General features: G+C 46.0%; 1 protein-coding gene across 2 annotated transcripts in view; it reads left to right on the forward strand.

Annotated features, from left to right (window-relative positions):
- Positions 1–13,508: 13,508 nt before the first annotated feature.
- Positions 13,509–17,296, forward strand: part of RAPGEF2 (Rap guanine nucleotide exchange factor 2) — a 233,688-nt gene continuing 229,900 nt past the window's right edge. For both annotated transcript variants that reach the window (XM_081093130.1, XM_081093131.1), the window contains exon 1: positions 13,509–13,891. In XM_081093130.1, coding sequence (XP_080949256.1) covers positions 13,823–13,891 — 69 coding nt within the window. In that variant the 5' untranslated portion in view covers positions 13,509–13,822. The remainder of the gene's footprint in view (positions 13,892–17,296) is intronic.

A 17,296-nucleotide genomic window follows, 5' to 3' on the forward strand; every position in this document is an offset into this window, starting at 1 on the left:
AGCAGAGGTACAATTACTCAAGTTAGTGAACTATCTCTATAGAGTGTAGATAAATCAGTTCACTTGAAAATATATGTAGGACAAAGCTATCAAATGTATTTTGTGTTACAAAACTTCCTCACAGAAACCAGAACAATATTTGACATCTGAGTGTTAAATAGGGCTGAGATGACCTTGTATATACTAGGAAATAATCCACCACCCATCCTGTTATATAAAAATTATATTTAGCCCTAGCCGGTTTGGCTCAGTGGATAGAGCATCGGCCTGCGAACTGAAAGGTCCCAGGTTCGATTCCGGTCAAGGGCATGTACCTTGGTTGCAGGCTCATCCCCAGTAGGGAGTGTGCAGGAGGCAGCTGATCAATGTTTCTCTCTCATCGATGTTTCTAACTCTCTATCCCTCTCCCTTCCTCTCTGTAAAATATCAATAAGATATATTTTAAAAACTTATATTTAGTTTTTTAAAAAAGCATACATTTTGCCCTAGCTGGTTTGGCTCAGTGGATAGAGCTTCGGCCCGTGGACTGAAGGGTCCCATGTTCGAATCAGTTCAAGGGCACATGCTAGGGTTGTGGGCTCTATCCCCAGTAGGGGGGCGTGCAGGAGGCAGCCAATCAATGATTCTCTCTCATCATCGATGTTTCTAACTCGTCCTTCCTTTCTGAAATCAATAAAAATATATTTAAAAGAAATTCCTATACTTCAAGTACAATTTTTTTTAAAAAGTGAAAAGAAACTAAGAGATACAAAACCCTGAATAGAATCACCACCAACAGGGAAAAGCTATTTTAGGACAACTGAGTGACTGAATATAGACTGAATTTTAGATATTATTGGATTAACTTTCTTAGGAATTACACTGGTATTGTGATTATGCAGGAAATGTTCTCATCTGTGGGAAGGAAATGGGTGTTGAAACATTAGGGGTTCAGTGTCATGATGTTTGTAACTTACAAATTGCTCAGCAAAAGAGAAAAATGTGTGTTATGTGTGAACATATATAGAGAGACAAACAAAGAGAAAGAGATGGAGACAGACATAGGGAGAGATTACAGATGTGGCAAAAATGTGTTGAAGTATGTTCTAGTTTTTCAACTTTTTGTAGGGAAAACCCCTCCACAAAATTACCAAAATGAGAGTACCACGTATCAAAACAACCATAATTGATATTATACAGAGCTAATACGTTTGGGTTTGTTCATGGTCTGTAATGAGATTTTGGGGAGACTACAGTTTTGATTTATTAGAGTCATCAAAGCTGAATTTTTAAAGATCACTTTTAGTCTTATAATTTAGATAAATGGATTTAGGCAAATACATACAAACACACGAAGCCCTGAGTTCAATCAACCCAAGAGGTCACTGGCCGAATGCCCACTGCTTTCTGAGAGAGTCCAGTCCTTTAAAAGCCAACTGGTTTCTTTTGATGAATTTCTTCTACAACATCGGCTTTCTATTAGACTAGAACCTGTTAGGAATCAATAAAGCAATATTTATTTTACTCCCCTAATCAATAAAATATACTTTCTTCCTTTATTTATCCAATTACTACGATTTACTGTCTACTCAGTGCCCGGGCTAGTGTTAAGCTTGGAAGGCAAACAAATTAAAATACATGGGCCCTGTCCTCAAGGAGTTCAGAGTCATTGGAGAGGCAGACAGTTGAGCTATGATGAGAGTAGAATATAAAAAGTATTATAAAATGGTCCGTGTAAGCTGCTATGAGGGCAGCGAGCAAAAAGACCAATTTACCTGGTAGGGGAGGGAGGAGGTGAGGAATCAGGGAATAATGATACATTAAGAAATAATAATGGTAACAGTAATAATAGAGGTCATATGCCAGGCAAGTCCTAAATATAATAGCTGTCCTTATGGAGTGGGAAGGGAGGGTGGTCAGTTGGTGGAGGCCAATCCGAATTACCAGTAGGGAACATACAGGACATATCAATACAAATCTTGGGTAAAAAATCTTAGCAAGTCCACCTGGGAAGGACATTTTCGATGTTGCCACTAGCTCCCTTCCCTAATGCCTCCCCTATGTTATCCAGATAATATTGTCTCCATGTTCCTGGGCCCTGAGGCTCAGCGGAGGTATGTGAATTGCCCCTGGACAAGCAGCTGGTATGTGACCAGATAGAATCAAGGTCACCACTCAGGTATCTCTTGTTCCATCTAGTTATGCAGCATCGTCTGCCCACAGACCTTTGCTTAAGAAGGTCTTGAGGGAGGAGTAGGAATTTCACCGATAAACCGCATAGAGGAGAGAATTCTGGGCAAGAGGTGCCTACTAGTATGCAGGGCATGACAGGATTAGAGAGCTTTGCAAAGCCTCATAGGCCCGGTTGTTGCCCATGATTGGCGTAGCAGTTATGGGGTGGAAAGTGGAAGGGGAGAACACTAGACAGGCATATCTGGGCCAGAACACTTAGGACGCTTCCATACATTGCAAAGGGGCCTGCACTTCACCGAGGGCTGAAGCCACTGAAGGACTTCAGGCTTTGGGATTAAACGATAGCTTTGCTTTTCTAAAGGATCACTGTGCAAAGGCCCTGCAGTGTCTAACAGGAGAGGAGCCAGCCGGGGTGAGGGCCAGGCACCCCCCGGGGTGGCGCCTGCACTTTGACTAGAGGCCTCTGGCAGGACAAAGAGGCCTGACCCTTTGCCTGCACGCTCCACACTACTTATGTGCTTTCAACGTGACTAAACGTGACATCCTTCCATCCTAACCGTAAAAACCGTCGTGGCAACATGTTCTGTTAAAAATCTTTTGTAAATGGTACCCAGGGAAGCAATGTTTCCCTTTGCTACTTCCATGGGGACGCTCTGAAATGTCCATGCACAGGAGAGCGGGGTCAGGGGAAAGAGCGCCTGAGCGAGGTCATTGGCAACAGAGGGCCTGGGGAGGATTGGATGCAGGATGTGACAGAATTTATTGAAGATTGAACTTAGGTGTATCCCTAAGGACTTCATTGGTTTCTGTTGGAGATGTTGGTTTTGAGGTGTCTGAGGACATCTAAGTGCAGACGACCTGCAGGCAAGCGTGGAGCTCGGAATGTTGTCTGGGCTGGAATTCAGGTAAATTCTAATTACGTTTTTCAGGAAATGTCACATCTCTTAGGGATAGAAAGTGGGGCTGAGGATTAAAAGTCACCTTCATTACCAACAAATGGTTAATCCTGGCACTTGATGTTCTAAGTTTAAGAAATAAGTCAAGGAAGACCTGAGAACCTCCACAATGAGGGCTGAACACATGTACGTTGGCATCAGAGTATGTGTGTACATCCTGGCTCTGGGACCTCCCAAGTCGCTGTTCCCCCTAATTGTAAAATATGGTTAGTTAGTATAGAATAGTTAGTATAGAATGGTATAGTATAGTATAGTATAGTATAGTATAGTATATATAGTATAGTATAGTATATATAGTATAGTATAGTATATATAGTATAGTATAGTATAGTATAGTATAGTATAGTATATATAGTATAGTATAGTATAGTATAGTATAGTATAGTATAGTATAGTATAGTATATATAGTATAGAATGGTATAGTATAGTATAGTATAGTATAGTATAGTGTAGTGTAGTATAGTATAGTATAGTATATATAGTATAGTATGCATTTCAGCGGGCTGTTGGAAGATTAAGACCGAGAAACTGGAGACAGAGAACAGTGCTTGGCATATAGTGAGCACTCAGTACCTTCTAGCCATTTTTACTGGTTACATGAATAGATGGCCAGGAGCCTGTCGTAGGAATGCTTTAGAGAATACTTTAGTCTTTAAGAGCCCTAGCACTGTTTGGTAATGACCTCATTTTCACAAGAAAAGATAGTATTCACTGACTGTGACCATTTTTCTTGCATGGGACATGCCTGGGTCTTGGTGCCCCCTTCCAAAGATAAACTACATGTAACATCTGAAATTCCTTGCTGAAAATTCTTTCTTTTAGAAACCATTCTTGCTTACAATTTCCTTGTTCATCCTTACCCAAGGATATGTTTATATTGATTTGATTTTTTTTTTTGAGAGAGGGAGAGAGAGAGAGAGAGAGAGAGAGAGAGAGAGAGGGAGAGAGACATCTAAACATCTATTGGTTGCTTCCGGTATGCAACCTGGGTACATGCCCTGACCAGGAATTGAACCCATCCCTTATTGGTGTACAGGACAACGCTCCAACCACCTGAGTCACCTGGCCAGGGCCCTGCTGGCAATTTTTGATATGTGTTTTTAAACATCTCCCAAATGAGAGTGTGAGAGTAGTGACTAGATATCACCTTGGATACACATTGTTTCCCTGAAGGGTAGCAAGAAAAGCGGTCAGAACTTTTCTGCTGCTACTCTGCCTTCTGGGCAGTCTGCCGTGCTGCCGTGTTCACAGCTTCCCGTAGTTTTATATGCAAGTTGTGTTGCACTGAAGAAAGCAGGTCTTGAAAGTGCTTTTCTTTTCTTTCTTTTTTTGTTTTTGAAGAATCACCACAAAGATAAACGTGGGGAAGAAATGCTTTAGGTGATTTTGCACCAATTCCATGTGGTTAGGTCCTTGTATTGTCACACTGCAGCCAGCCTTGGGCGGGGAATATGGACAGGCGCCTGGAGCATCACCCTGTGGCCCGTGGCCAGCCAGGGGGAAGCAGATTGAGTGGGTTTTAAACTCTGATAAAAATCTGGAAGCTGCCAGTGTTACATACCACGGTGGATATTATCTATGTATGTAATTACATGGGATCCCTCTGGTTCATTTGGTTTTATGCTACATTTATTAGATTTAGTCTTTTGAGTATTATGTGTACACTTACGCATATTTATATTTGGAATCAACAATTCTGACACTTTAAAAAATGGGACAATAGCACAAAAATTAATGCATGGCAACTATCCCTCGCTTTTAGAAATGGATATAAACCTGCCAATAGACTCCATCTTTGTAAGAGTAAGTTCTAGTTTTTCAATTATTTGATAAAGGTGGAGCCACCCCCAGGCCCAGCGTGACAGAGATAAGCAGCGCCTGTCCTGCCCTGGGGAACAGTTAGAGCAGTGGTTCTCAACCTGCGGGTCGCGACCCCTTTGGCGGTCTAACGACCCTTTCACAGGGGTCACCTAAAGATTAACCAATGGACACAAGACACGGGGGGGGGGAGGGGGAGGGGCCAGGGGAATGTCAAGGGCGGGGGGGGGGGGGAAGGAGACATATGTAATACTCTTTGTAATACTTTAAGAAATAAAAATTATAAAATAAATAAATAAATAAATGCATCCTGATATCAGATATTTACATTACGATTCATAACAGTAGCAAAATTACAGTTATGAAGTAGCAACGGAAATAATTTTATGGTTGGGGGTCACCACAACATAAGGAACTGTATTTAAGGGTTGCGGCATTAGGAAGTTTGAGAACCACTGAGTTAGAGGGTCTCCCGGGATCACCAGCTGGCCCAGTGCAGCTCTCAGCATCGGGGAGATGCTGCTCACCCACATGTGGGAACCACTGGCCCAGGTGCAAAGTTATTTGCCTTTGAGGCTCTGGGCTATTTAACATAAAGCAATAGAAGCTTATTTTAGTTCTCGAAGTTCAAAATTCTGTATATAAAGTTAATTAGGCAAATCTATTTTTAATCTAAAATCTTCCTTTCCTAGAGACTTGAAGGGCCCTGTAAATATTGTCAGAAGGTATTCCTTTTAGGGAGAAGGAAGAGATGAGAAAGAGTATTTCCTTTTAAAAATCCTGTTTTGAGTCATGGTCATATTATTCATCCAGCAAGGAAGAGATTGCTAACGACCTTTTAGAAAGCTAGAAACGAATCTGTCTCAGCCCAGAGATGTTAAGTTCTTTCCCCAAGGGCACAAGCTCATGGATAGCAGAACAGGCTTTCCAATTCGGGGCTGTCTGACAGTGGATCCCAAGGTTTCCCCCCCTATGGCTTACATCATACTGGTACAATCCACTACACTCATAAAGCTACATTTATGGACTCCACTGAAAATACAGATTATATTTCCCCCCTACAGCAAGGCGATAAAGTTGTTAATCCAATCACTTCTACGCTCTGTCTCCTTTGTGTCAACAGACACGTCTGTGAGGCACCTGGCCAGGGCAGGGTGGAGTACTGTGAGTTTAGGTGGGTCTTTAACTTAATTATCTCTGGATTCTTCCAGGCAGTATGACGACACAGGCTCATTCCTTGTAGGTGAGATAAGCGTATGGTGGCATGGAACTGTTTCAAATGTCTTACCAGCACTTAGCACTGGTCATAATTCTTACGTGATAAGTAAAATGTTAGTGTGAGAAAAACACTGCAGATGGGCAAGACCAATTGTGATACGCCTCTCCAGGGCTCGGAGAGTTCTGTTTTCTTCCGAGCCATATCTCATGCATTGTCTTTCCTGAGAACCACTGGCCAACTCTATGCAGAATGGGCTTTAAAAATCTATGCCATTTCTTTGTGCTTGCCTCCTCTAGGCCTCTAAATGGATACGTTTTGCCATTTTTAAATTTCAGGTTTCCTCCTTCAACCTCCATAAAAGCAAAGTGTGTTTCTCCTTTGAGTCCCCTCCTTTAAATCTTTGTGTTACAACATCCTGGGCCATCTGATAGTTAAAACTAAAATAACAATACAACAAAACAGCCTCGCTTTCTGAACAGGCCCTCAGCGCACGTTTCCCACGCCCTTGTTGGCCCTTCACTTCCTTTCCCTAATTTAGATTTGTAAGCTCAATGCACAGGCACTTTGTTTATGTACAGCTGGTGCCTAGCACTAGTCTTGGATTTAACAAATATTAAATAATCGTGACTTCAGAATGATTATTTGGATTGGCATTTAAAAAAAATCACAGCTGGCCAAGAATACAGCCCTTTTCACTCAAGTGCCCTTGTCTGGTTTTGACACTCTTGGAATAGACAGCTGTATGATAGCATACGTACCTTTACCCTTGAAGATCACATGGAGACCAGAGCTGGCAATAACTGTGGCTGCTCTTCCTCTCAGAAACGCATTTACAAACTCTGCTCTGCATACCAGTTTGCTTGTGGATGCAATTTCAGTTGCGTATATGTAATGACCTTCATATAACTAGAGAAACCCAGATACAATTTTATACAATGCTCTATTATGATAGAATTGTCTCACTGGGTTAACTTTGGATGTTTGTAATAGAAGGTTGTTTTGTTTTTTCTTTTAACTCTTTAAATTATTAACTTGAGCATTCATGACCTATAGTATGGGCTTTAAAAATCTATGCATTATGTACTCATTGATTGTGTAGTGGCATTTACATTGTTAAGTTTTAAAGTGAAGTCCTTAATTGTACCTCTTTTCAAGTTTAAAAAAATTAGTCTGTATATTTTCCCTAAACCCCTTTAAATTGGCAGACTGATTTTGGACTGCAGTTTTACAGGGCAACTCATAAAAATAAGTGCCAAACACTGGCAAAAAAATAGAAGGAATTGACGTGGATCAAAAGTTTAACAGTGCCAAAACCGGTTTGGCTCAGTGGATAGAGCGTCGGCCTGCGGACTGAAGGGTCCCAGGTTCGATTCCGGTCAAGGGCATGTACCTGGATTGCGGGCATATCCCCCGTGGGGGATGTGCGGGGGGCAGCTGATCGATGTTTCTCTCTCATTGATGTTTCTAACTCTCTATCTCTCTCCCTTTCTCTCTGTAAAAAATAAATAAAATATATTTAAAAAAAAAAAAGTTTAACAGTGCATTTCCTTTTAGAAATGTCAGCATCCGCTTTCTGACAATAAGGAAATAAAGAAGGTTGTTCTCTCCCATTGGCCCAATATTTCAAATGTGAACAAATCAATGCAAGAAAGTAGTTATGTCAGTGTGAGGGATACAATAATGTCACTAGATAGAACAGTTTTACTTGTTAGTTTAAATATTTTTGGATTTACGTATTTATTTAATTTTATGTTGACGGCAGAACCAAGGTTAGCAGTATTGATACATGAGAGAAGAAAAAAGGAAGGTCTTAGAACCAGTTCTAAAACACCTAAGCATATACATGTCGTCTACATTAATGTTTTTCTGACTTACGTGGCAGCATCCTTAAAACGAAATTATGATTTATGTAAAATCAAACCTAAAAGTCTGATTCTAATTGTGCTTTTGATACACTGCATCTAAGTGGTTCCATGAGCTCTCTCCTATGAACACACTGTCTCTCTCCCTGGGTGTCTGCCACTGGCTTCTCCACGGGACTCCCACGAATGCAACTTGCAGGTGAATACAGCATTTCCTAACAGAGTGTGCTCACTGAGAACGATACAGCGTCTAAACGACAGCCACTCGCTCGAGACTCTAACTGCCCTGACTGCAAGGGTAGAGGTTACTGCAACACAATGGGGAGAAAATGTGTTGTGGGGCGGGGGAGATAGGTGAGGAGCGTCTGTAATAGAATTCAACCTCGCCCACTCTCGAGCTTGTCTTCAGAGGGTTGGAACCACCCGAGAAAATGGTAACCGGAGGAAGTGCTTGTCTTAGCAGAGCAGGGCAACTTCCTGGTGGTTTCTCCCACCCTCGCCATTGTCCTAGGCGAGGTGAGTAAATGGAGCAAGTGCTGGCACGTGGATCAAGCTCCCACAAGGCCAGGGAAGAAACCATGTCTGTCTTATTTACCATTGGTATTCCAAGCATCAAGATCAGTACCTGGCACACAGCACATAATACATATTTATTGACTGATTGAACAGTAGACACTCAGTGGGAGTTGTGTGTGTGTGTGTGTGTGTGTGTGTGTGTATGTGTGTGTGTGTGTGTGTGTGAACAAAATGATCCTCTCTCTCTATGTCAGGGGTCCTCAAACTTTTTAAACAGGGGGCCAGTTCACTGTCCCTCAGACCGTTGGAGGGCCGGACTATAGTTTAAAAAAAAAACTATGAACAAATTCCTATGCACACTGCACATATCTTATTTTGAAGTAAAAAAACAAAACGGGAACAAATACAATATTTGTATTTGCATGTGGCCCGCGGGCCGTAGTTTGAGGACCCCTGCTCTATAGTTAGAGAGATAGAGAGATAGATATAGGTATATCAATCCCTAATCTTGTGTCATAGTTGGACTCATGGGAATTTAAAAAAAAATTATTTTAACTGAATTTTAAAGACAACTCTAAACATCTAATTTACATGATATCTTTAGGAATGTATTAGATTTTACGGTTGGAAAGACCCAGGCTATTAAAGTTACAAGTAGAATGGTATTTAGGCCAGGACTTAAAATGTATTTCTAGATTTAAAACCCTATGTTCTATGTGTCCTCTAAGAATTTTCTAGATAATATGATGGTTGTAGAGACAGAACAAAGAAACTCTCATTTTTAAACTGCCTTTATGATACAGCACAAGAGATGGCTTACTTGGATGATGGCTGGTTGACATAGTTTATTTCAGATGAATTGGCAAATGTTGTGTCTCATTCTGTTGTCCATGTTATACCAAGCACCCTGTTGGTGCTCAGATGGTAATAAAACAGCAATGCATGTCCATATCAGATGTCCCAGATGTTCAATGGTGATTAGTATCATTAACATATGCAGATAAGTAGATGATAAATAGGGGGGAAATTAGCTTTAAATTGAAGTTAAATGATAGCTTAGAGGTGAGTTAGTCATTTTGTTGGTGGATCAGATACTATTATGCCTTACCTGAGGTCATTGGTGCAATTTACTATCACAGTAGAGCATTCAGAAAAAGAGAGCTGGGTTGGCATCTGCAATTCATAACTTTCTGGCTGTGGGGACTGGGGTTCCTGCCTGCTGCCCACGCTTTGAAGGGCCCTGCCCTAGCTTCACCCTTCCACATGGCTCAAGGAGTTCCCAACTCTCTGAGCACCCGGAACCCTGGAACTTACTGTCCTGCCACGTGGAGGCCTGATCTTCCAAGGCTGGGCCAGGGCTGCAGGACTCGCCAGGGTGGCTTTTGAGAGGGGTCTGATGGAGTGTCAATGTGCAGGCTGGGGTGTCCTCATGGGTGTGAGCCTTTTTGTGGTATGGGATGGAGCTGAGATGGCAAGAATATGGGGTTCGAGTTTCAGGCCGGAACCTAGTACTCCCTGCAGCACCATGTCCGGTTAACTCATAGTTTTACGTATGTGTGATAGGGTGTATGGATCTCCTTTTGTTAGCTTGTCCCAGGCCCTTCCAAAGTTAAAGGCAGGCCTGGAACTAGGGCAAGTCAGGTCGCCTGACTTGACTCAGTTTCCTCATCTGTAAACAGGATAATAACTGTTCCACTAACCTCGAAGGAATAGGATGATGAGAATGATCTTAAAAATAACTACCATTTGTTGAGTGCATACAATGGTTCAAGCACTGTGCAGGGCACTTTGCATACATTATAATAGAGTCTTACAAATCTTCAGGGCACGCAGTTCTTGTGCATTTTTTTATAGAACAGAAAACAGGCTCAGAGAGGTTTTCTCTCCCAGCCCTGCCCCCCACTGCCAGGAACACAAGTGAGATACTATATGTAACAATCTCATACACATAATGTAATACCATAGGTATTCATTCATTTACACTGTGTCTTTGAAAATAGCAGTGAGCAAAAGGAACAAAAACCATTGACTTCGGCAGCATACATTATAGTGGAGGAAGACAAACAATAAATAAAACGAATAGCTAAAATGATACAATATGTTAAGATGGTGGCAAGGAAAGGAAGAGAACTAAGACAGGGAAAATGACACTTGAATAAAGACGTGAAGGAGGCGAGGAGACAACATCATAGGCTTTGTTCTGTTTTTGGTGGGTTGGGGGGAGTGCGGGGATCATCCCGGTGGCAGAGGACCAGCAAAGGGAAAGGCCATGAGTCTGGAGCTTGCTCACTGTGTTTCAGAAACAGCATGGAGGCCAAGGGGGCTGGAAAAAACGAGTAAGGGATACTGTAGTAGGAGATGGTCAGAGAGAGAAGGGGGGTTGGAACCGGATCCATAGGTATTTAGGCCACAGTAAGGACTCTGGCTTTTAACTTAAATAAGATGGGGAGCTAGTGGATTTTTAAATTTTTATTATTATTATTATTTTAAGCAGAGGAGTGACTTGAGCTGGACTGAAAAGACTCAAAGTGTACTGCTGGAGGCTAGCGCCCAAAGAGGAAGCTCAGGTGGGTGGTTATTGCAAAACACAGGCACAAGTTGATGCTGACCAGGGTCATGGCAGCAGATGTGGTAGGTGGAGGTTGGATTCCAGATAAGGTACTTTGAAGGTCGAGCCGACAGGTTTACTGACCCTGTGGGGTGTAAGAGAAAGGGAGGAGTCAAGGAAGACAGCAGTGTTTTTCAGCTGGGCCATTGGAAGGGTGTAGATGGCATTGACTGGAATGGGAAGGCTGTGGGAGGGCGCCTTTGGGGCAGGTAGCCTGGAGCCTGGTTTGCACATGTTAATTCCGAGACGTCTATCAGACACCAGATGGAGGTGTCAGGTATTATTTTTTCACCTCATCGGATTTGATTTTCTTCTTCTCTCCTTACAGGGCTATCATGGCACTTATCCGTGTTCTTTGCTTTCAAAGTGGTGGTCCATGTCATAGAGAATTTGATGCTAGGGTTCAACCAAGGGGTGAAAGAAATAGGGGGAGGCGGTTTCGGCAAGAGGAAGACAACAGGGTCTACAGATCCAATTTTAACTTGGATCCGGTCTCACAGGGTTGCACAGCCCCTTCTCTAATTAGAAGCCACACAGTTTGTTTCATGCCACGCAGGTCACTGAAGGACCCCCCACCCCCCAAATGTTTGCTCACGAGTTTAAAATAAACGAGATGTTAAAAAGGTATGTTTGAAAATTTGAAAACAGTTCAATGTACTAGGTCATAAAAGTAACAATCCTCCTCTAAGTATAGCCTCCGCATAGACATCAAAACATGGACTTGTTGGGAAAGGAGGAGGGGGGAGACAGATAAAAATAAAACCCCAGGACCAGACCAGCAGAGCTGTTCCTGGTGCTTGGCTGACCTCACACACCTTGACCTGGCTCAGAAAGGGAGAGGGAGGGGGACGTGAAGCAGCAGGAGTGACATCTTAAAGGGCTAGGTCTCCGTGCTCTCTGCACCAAGGGAGTCCCGCTGGAAACGGTGGAGAAGGACGTCTGCTCGGTCCGAGGCAAAGCCTGATTGGTCAGCGTCTCCGGTTATGTCTCAAAACCTTCCAGGTCTCGCGAACACCTTTAAACCTGGCATGTTTTCGTGTCTGGGGTGGTGTTGGGTCTAGTGTTGACACTGGCACATTTCCAGCTCCTTAATTTCGTGGTCATTCAAGTGTCTGATGGTGCCAGCACGAACGCTTTCCCTGCAGCAAGTGACAAATCAACAAAATAAATCCTTAGAGGATTTATGGTCTCGGGAGCGGCTAGGCGCCAACCCCCGGGTTCAAAACGATTGCCCAGTGCGGTGCCAGGACACCGGGACCCGCGCCACCTCCTCGGGGCCAGGCTGTGCGGGGCTGTGACCCGCTCCTCCTTGGGCGCGGCGTCCCGCGGGCGGCCCCCGCGTGGGGCTCACCTGGCCCCAACCGAAGGTGAGGCTCCCAGGCGAGGGCGCGGCCGGCGGGCGGGCGCCGAGACCGCGAGGGGGCGGGACCCGGCGCCACGGGCCGCCCCGCCCCGCGATGATGCAGCGCCCGCCGACTCGCCTCCGCGCTGTCACTCACTCCTCACCATGGTTGCAGCACAAAGCAACAAGCCCGGGAGGCCGCTTCCTCCCTGAGGATCGGCTCGGGCGGCCGGAGAAGACGCAGGAGGAGGAAGAGGCGGAGGAAGAGGAGGGGAGTCGCCGCTGCCCCAACACTCTCCCGCGGGGGCTGTGCGCGGCTCGCGGCTCTCGGCCCACGGACGCCCGCCGCCGGGAGTCGGACCTGGGCCGCCCGCGGCCCCCACCCCCTCGCCAGCCCCGCCCGGACCTGGAACAAAGTTGCTGAGAGCGACTGGGCCGGAGGGCTGCAGCCCGGGCCGGGCGCTCTGGCCGCGGCGGCGCCGGCGCCTGGGAAGCTCCGCTCCGGGCGCGCGGATGGGGGGAGGCGGCGGCGGCGGAGCCCACGGCGGCGGCCGGAGCTACGGAGGCGGCGGCGGCGGCGCGGCGGCCCGAGGGGATGCAGCAGCAATCGGGAGGGACGGCCGAGCCCACTAGACGATCCGGAGCGGCTGGGACAGCGGCCGAGGCGATCGGGCTGCGCGGCGCCCGGACCTGAGCCAGCCTTCCCCGCGGCGCCCCGGTGCCCGAGGACTGGGGGGCGCGGGCGATCCGAGCGCTTCCGGAGACCCCCGGGCGGCGGCGCGAGCCCCTGAGAGGAGGGGGCGACCCTCGGCGCGGGCGGGGAGAAGAGGCCCCGCCTGCACGCAGCCCTACCCCTCCTCACCGTCGCCCGCACCTCCCTAAAAATAACTCCGGCTCGCCGGGGCCAGGAGGAGCCGCCACTGTCCCCCGAGTGGAGCCGGGGAGGCGTGTCCAGCCAGGGCCCGGAGGGAGCCGGGCGCGCCAGGAAGCCTTGCCCGGCCCAGCGGCGAGGAATAGGAGGAAGGGGAGTTCCCGGCCGCCGATCCAGCCGCGGCGACCCTCCGGAGCTGCGCGCCGCCGGCGTCCCTCGCGCGGCCTCGCTCTCCCGCCAGGTCTCCTGCGCGCCCGTCCCGCGCTCCCGGCCCCCGGGCCCCGCCGAGCCGCCCCCCGGCGGGCCTCGCCGCCGCCGCCGCCGCCGCGGTTTGGCTCATTAGCCGCGGGCGGGCGGGCGGGCGGGCGGAGCGCGCAGGGCGGAGGCAGCGGCTGCGCTGGGCCGGGAGGAGGCCGACACGGGTGCGGAGCGGCCCCGGCCCGGCCCGCGGGCAGAGATGGCTTCCTACGTGGATAACAGCTTCCGCCAAGCGGTGATGAAGAACCCCGCGGAGAGGACCTCCCAGGTGAGACCCGTCGGGACTTGGCCGCATTTGCGCCTCCTCGGCTGCGCCCTCCCCGGCCCCCCCTCGCCCCTTCTCTTCCTGACACGGTTCGCCCCGCGCATCCCACTTCTCCTGATAGGACCTCCAACTTCCAGTGACATCCCATCTTCCAGGCTTGTTCCCTGGTCATCCTGGGTTTACTTTTCCGCCTCCTGGATAGTCTCCTTTGCGTTGCCCTCCCCATTCCTGACCTTCCCCCTATGTTTGCCCAGCGGAGGGAATTGTCTAATGAGCTTCTCCTCTCCCCACCGCACGCCCGGCTCCGTGAATCTTGGGGGGCCTTGGGGAGGGGAGGTGCTCACCTCCCCTGGGTTGGCGCCTCCTGCCACTCTGGCCACGGGCCCCTTCCTTCTCATGCATGCGGCCCCTTCTACCTTCAGAGTTTGGAGGTGTTTGCAGGAAACTTGTATGGGTCTGCGAGAGACGATCCGTGTTGGCCTTCTTCTAAACGTAAAACATTGAGGTGCTTGTGTATTTATTATTTTGCTCTTTTGAAAAAGGGATGCTGCTTTCCCATGACAGGGGGAAAAAGTTGGATAGCTAAGTTCGTGCTTTTAGTTTAAAATGCAGACATTCTTGCAGGGCAGGCATGTCAAACCCACCCCCGGGAAGGGCACCGTGCGGATTCCTTTGGTGTTGCACAACCTTGTCAAAATTAGATAAGTTTGTTAACCTTTATACATTCGTTTACCTTCAGGCTTATTTTCCTTTTCCTTGAACTGGAGGAATTGCCGCTGGCATTGGATTTGGTCGTTTCAAGTTGGACTGGCGAGGGGGAAATTTTATAAAAATGTGGTGGTTTGATTTCTTAGTTATTTTTTTTTTTTTGCTTTTAGTTGCTGACTAGAGAATGACGCATATTCCTAAGCGTTGGGATGGTGACTAGAGGGTATCTCGTTGCCAACCCTATTAGACAAATAAGCCCTTCTGATCCGTGGGACCATCAGACATGTAGGATCTAATTCTTGGAAGAGTTGCTGCGCTTGTTAAGTGTTGGATGCCATCTGTTCAAATCCAAATGCTCTTCTCTGACGTTGATTATTGTTACTTAATGTGGGGGAGAACGGAGTAAAACAGAATCTTCCATTGGCTGCCTTTGGACAAGGCCCAAGAATGGCACCTGGTACCGTTTCTGATGTTTTCGTTTTTCTTGACGGAGTCATCACATCTGGGGGAATCATAGATTGCACGTATTTACCAAATGTGTCGTGTGCCTTCCCTTATCCACCATTAGTTTTAAAATTGACCACCGCATCAGTCTCCTGCAGCTGAGAATGCGCGTTCCCAGTTAGTGTGGTGGAAAAGCACATTTCAATGAAAGAATTGCATTTTGAAGTGCCAAGTGAAAGCACACATGCTGGGAATATTAGAACCTAGGCAAGACAGGTCAGAAAATGATGTCAGAGGCCTTTAATGGAAATTAGAGATGGGGGAAGTGATGATGCCTTTTGTCGATTCATTAGAATAGCAATGATTGGAAACCTACTTGGGGGGAGGGGGGAGGGGTGTATTTTACCAAACAAGACTGTAAGAGACAAAACCTGCACTGTGACAGCGTGTGGACTGTGCCAAGTCAATGAACTGTTAAACTTTCCTGTTCCCGTGCCAGTTGTGTAGAATAAAAACGGACCCGGCATAGTACTTGGGCTGAGTCAGAAGTAGGCCAGTGACTACTGACACCACCGGATGAAAGCTTCATTGACAGTCGGAAAGCCGCGCATTGCCCCCACCCAACCTTTAAGGGCAAAAGTAAACAGAGGGAAAGCTACCAAACGTTTTGTGCATTCTTTTTAAAATACATTTTTATTGATTTCAAAGAGGAAGGGTGAGGGGGAGAGAGATAGAAACATCAATGATGAGAATCATTGATTGGCTGCCTCCTGCACGCCCCCTACTGGGGATCAAGTCTGCAACCCCTGCATGTGCCCTTGACTGGAATGGAACCGACCCTCTATCCACTAAGCCAAACCAGCTCAGGCCGTTTTGCATTCTTAAGTATCAGCCCTATTAACGTTGATGTTCATTGGGTTATTACAGACCGTCACACTTATCTATTATTGTTTTAAAGAGAAAGTAGTTTTGCATGTGAATGTTTTCCAACTTCACCTGGCTTGTCAAAAAAAATGAATGTTTGACATGGACTCAGGTAAAAAAGTTTTGGTTGAAGGTGCTTTTTCTACGGAGTGCCTTGTTAATGCAGGGGCTGGGAGTTCTTCTGTGCTGTCTTTTTCATGGATGCTTGCGAGTTAGAATTTTGTAATGTAAGAAAAGCACACGTTAAATAGGCTTGATATCACGAACAGAAGGATGTGAACTAGGACAGTTTTGCTGTCATACTTCCTTCTGTTTCTCAGGATAGACTCGGTGAAGGCGTTTGTATGATTCTCATTACAGGCAAAAGGAAGGGGCTTTGAAAGAAAAGAATACAGGAACATATAGAAATAATTTTTGTTAAATTCGGTTTCTTTCTTCCCTTTTTCTTTTCTTTTTTTTTTTTAAACCCCAGCAATCCAGTTTCTCTCCAAAACTTGGTGAAGACTTACTACATAGTTCTGTATTTAGGTCAATCAATTGCCTAGAAGTCATGGTGATGTTGCTAGTGTAACCTAAGTAGTTAGCTAGGAGAGAATCTGGGCGTGGTGAGAACCCCAGTGGAAACACCAGGCTTTGACAGTGAGGGAGCTTTTCAGGCCCACCTGGAAAATAGGAACGCATTTTATTTAGGCATGTCATTAGAGAGGAGGAATGGTAAGGAGAAATAGAAAAATTGCCACCTGGCCTTTGTCACTTTTTCACCTGATATTCTGAGAGGAGGAAAAAAGTCGTCTTTAATCCAAGTGTGCCCCATATTGTGTGTCTGGAAACCTAGCTAAGTTCTTGTCAATGGGGCGCTGTGTTCTGAATAACAAACCTTCTTGTACATAATGAACACTATAAATGTTCTGCTGATACTTTTCAGTGCACCTCTGTTGAAAAACAGGACTCTTAAGTAATTGCTTTATTAAACTATTTGGGTTTATGTCTTTAATCACTTCAATGGGAAGCGTGATCACCAAAGCAATTTAGTGAAGTAAAAGACGCAAATAAATTACAAACAGCTTTATCCCTCAAGGCTTCAAACAAAATGATTTTTCTAAACCGTTTTATTAAGTTGTTGAGTTCAGACCCCTTGAAATTGCTTCTGTAGAGTGTTTAAACACATAATGTTTTCAGTTTTTCAGGTGCAACATCTATTGTGAAATTGTTTCCTCTACTTTAAAGACCTAATTTATTGTGCTTTTAGCTAGCTGTAAAAGTTACTCTTAAAATTGGTGAGTGTAAAATGGCTTCACCTTATCCCCTTCTAGTTAACAATTTTACTTTGTC

Source organism: Myotis nattereri (genome assembly GCF_964212035.1).
Source record: "Myotis nattereri genome assembly, chromosome: 5".
Lineage (NCBI taxonomy): Eukaryota > Metazoa > Chordata > Mammalia > Chiroptera > Vespertilionidae > Myotis > Myotis nattereri.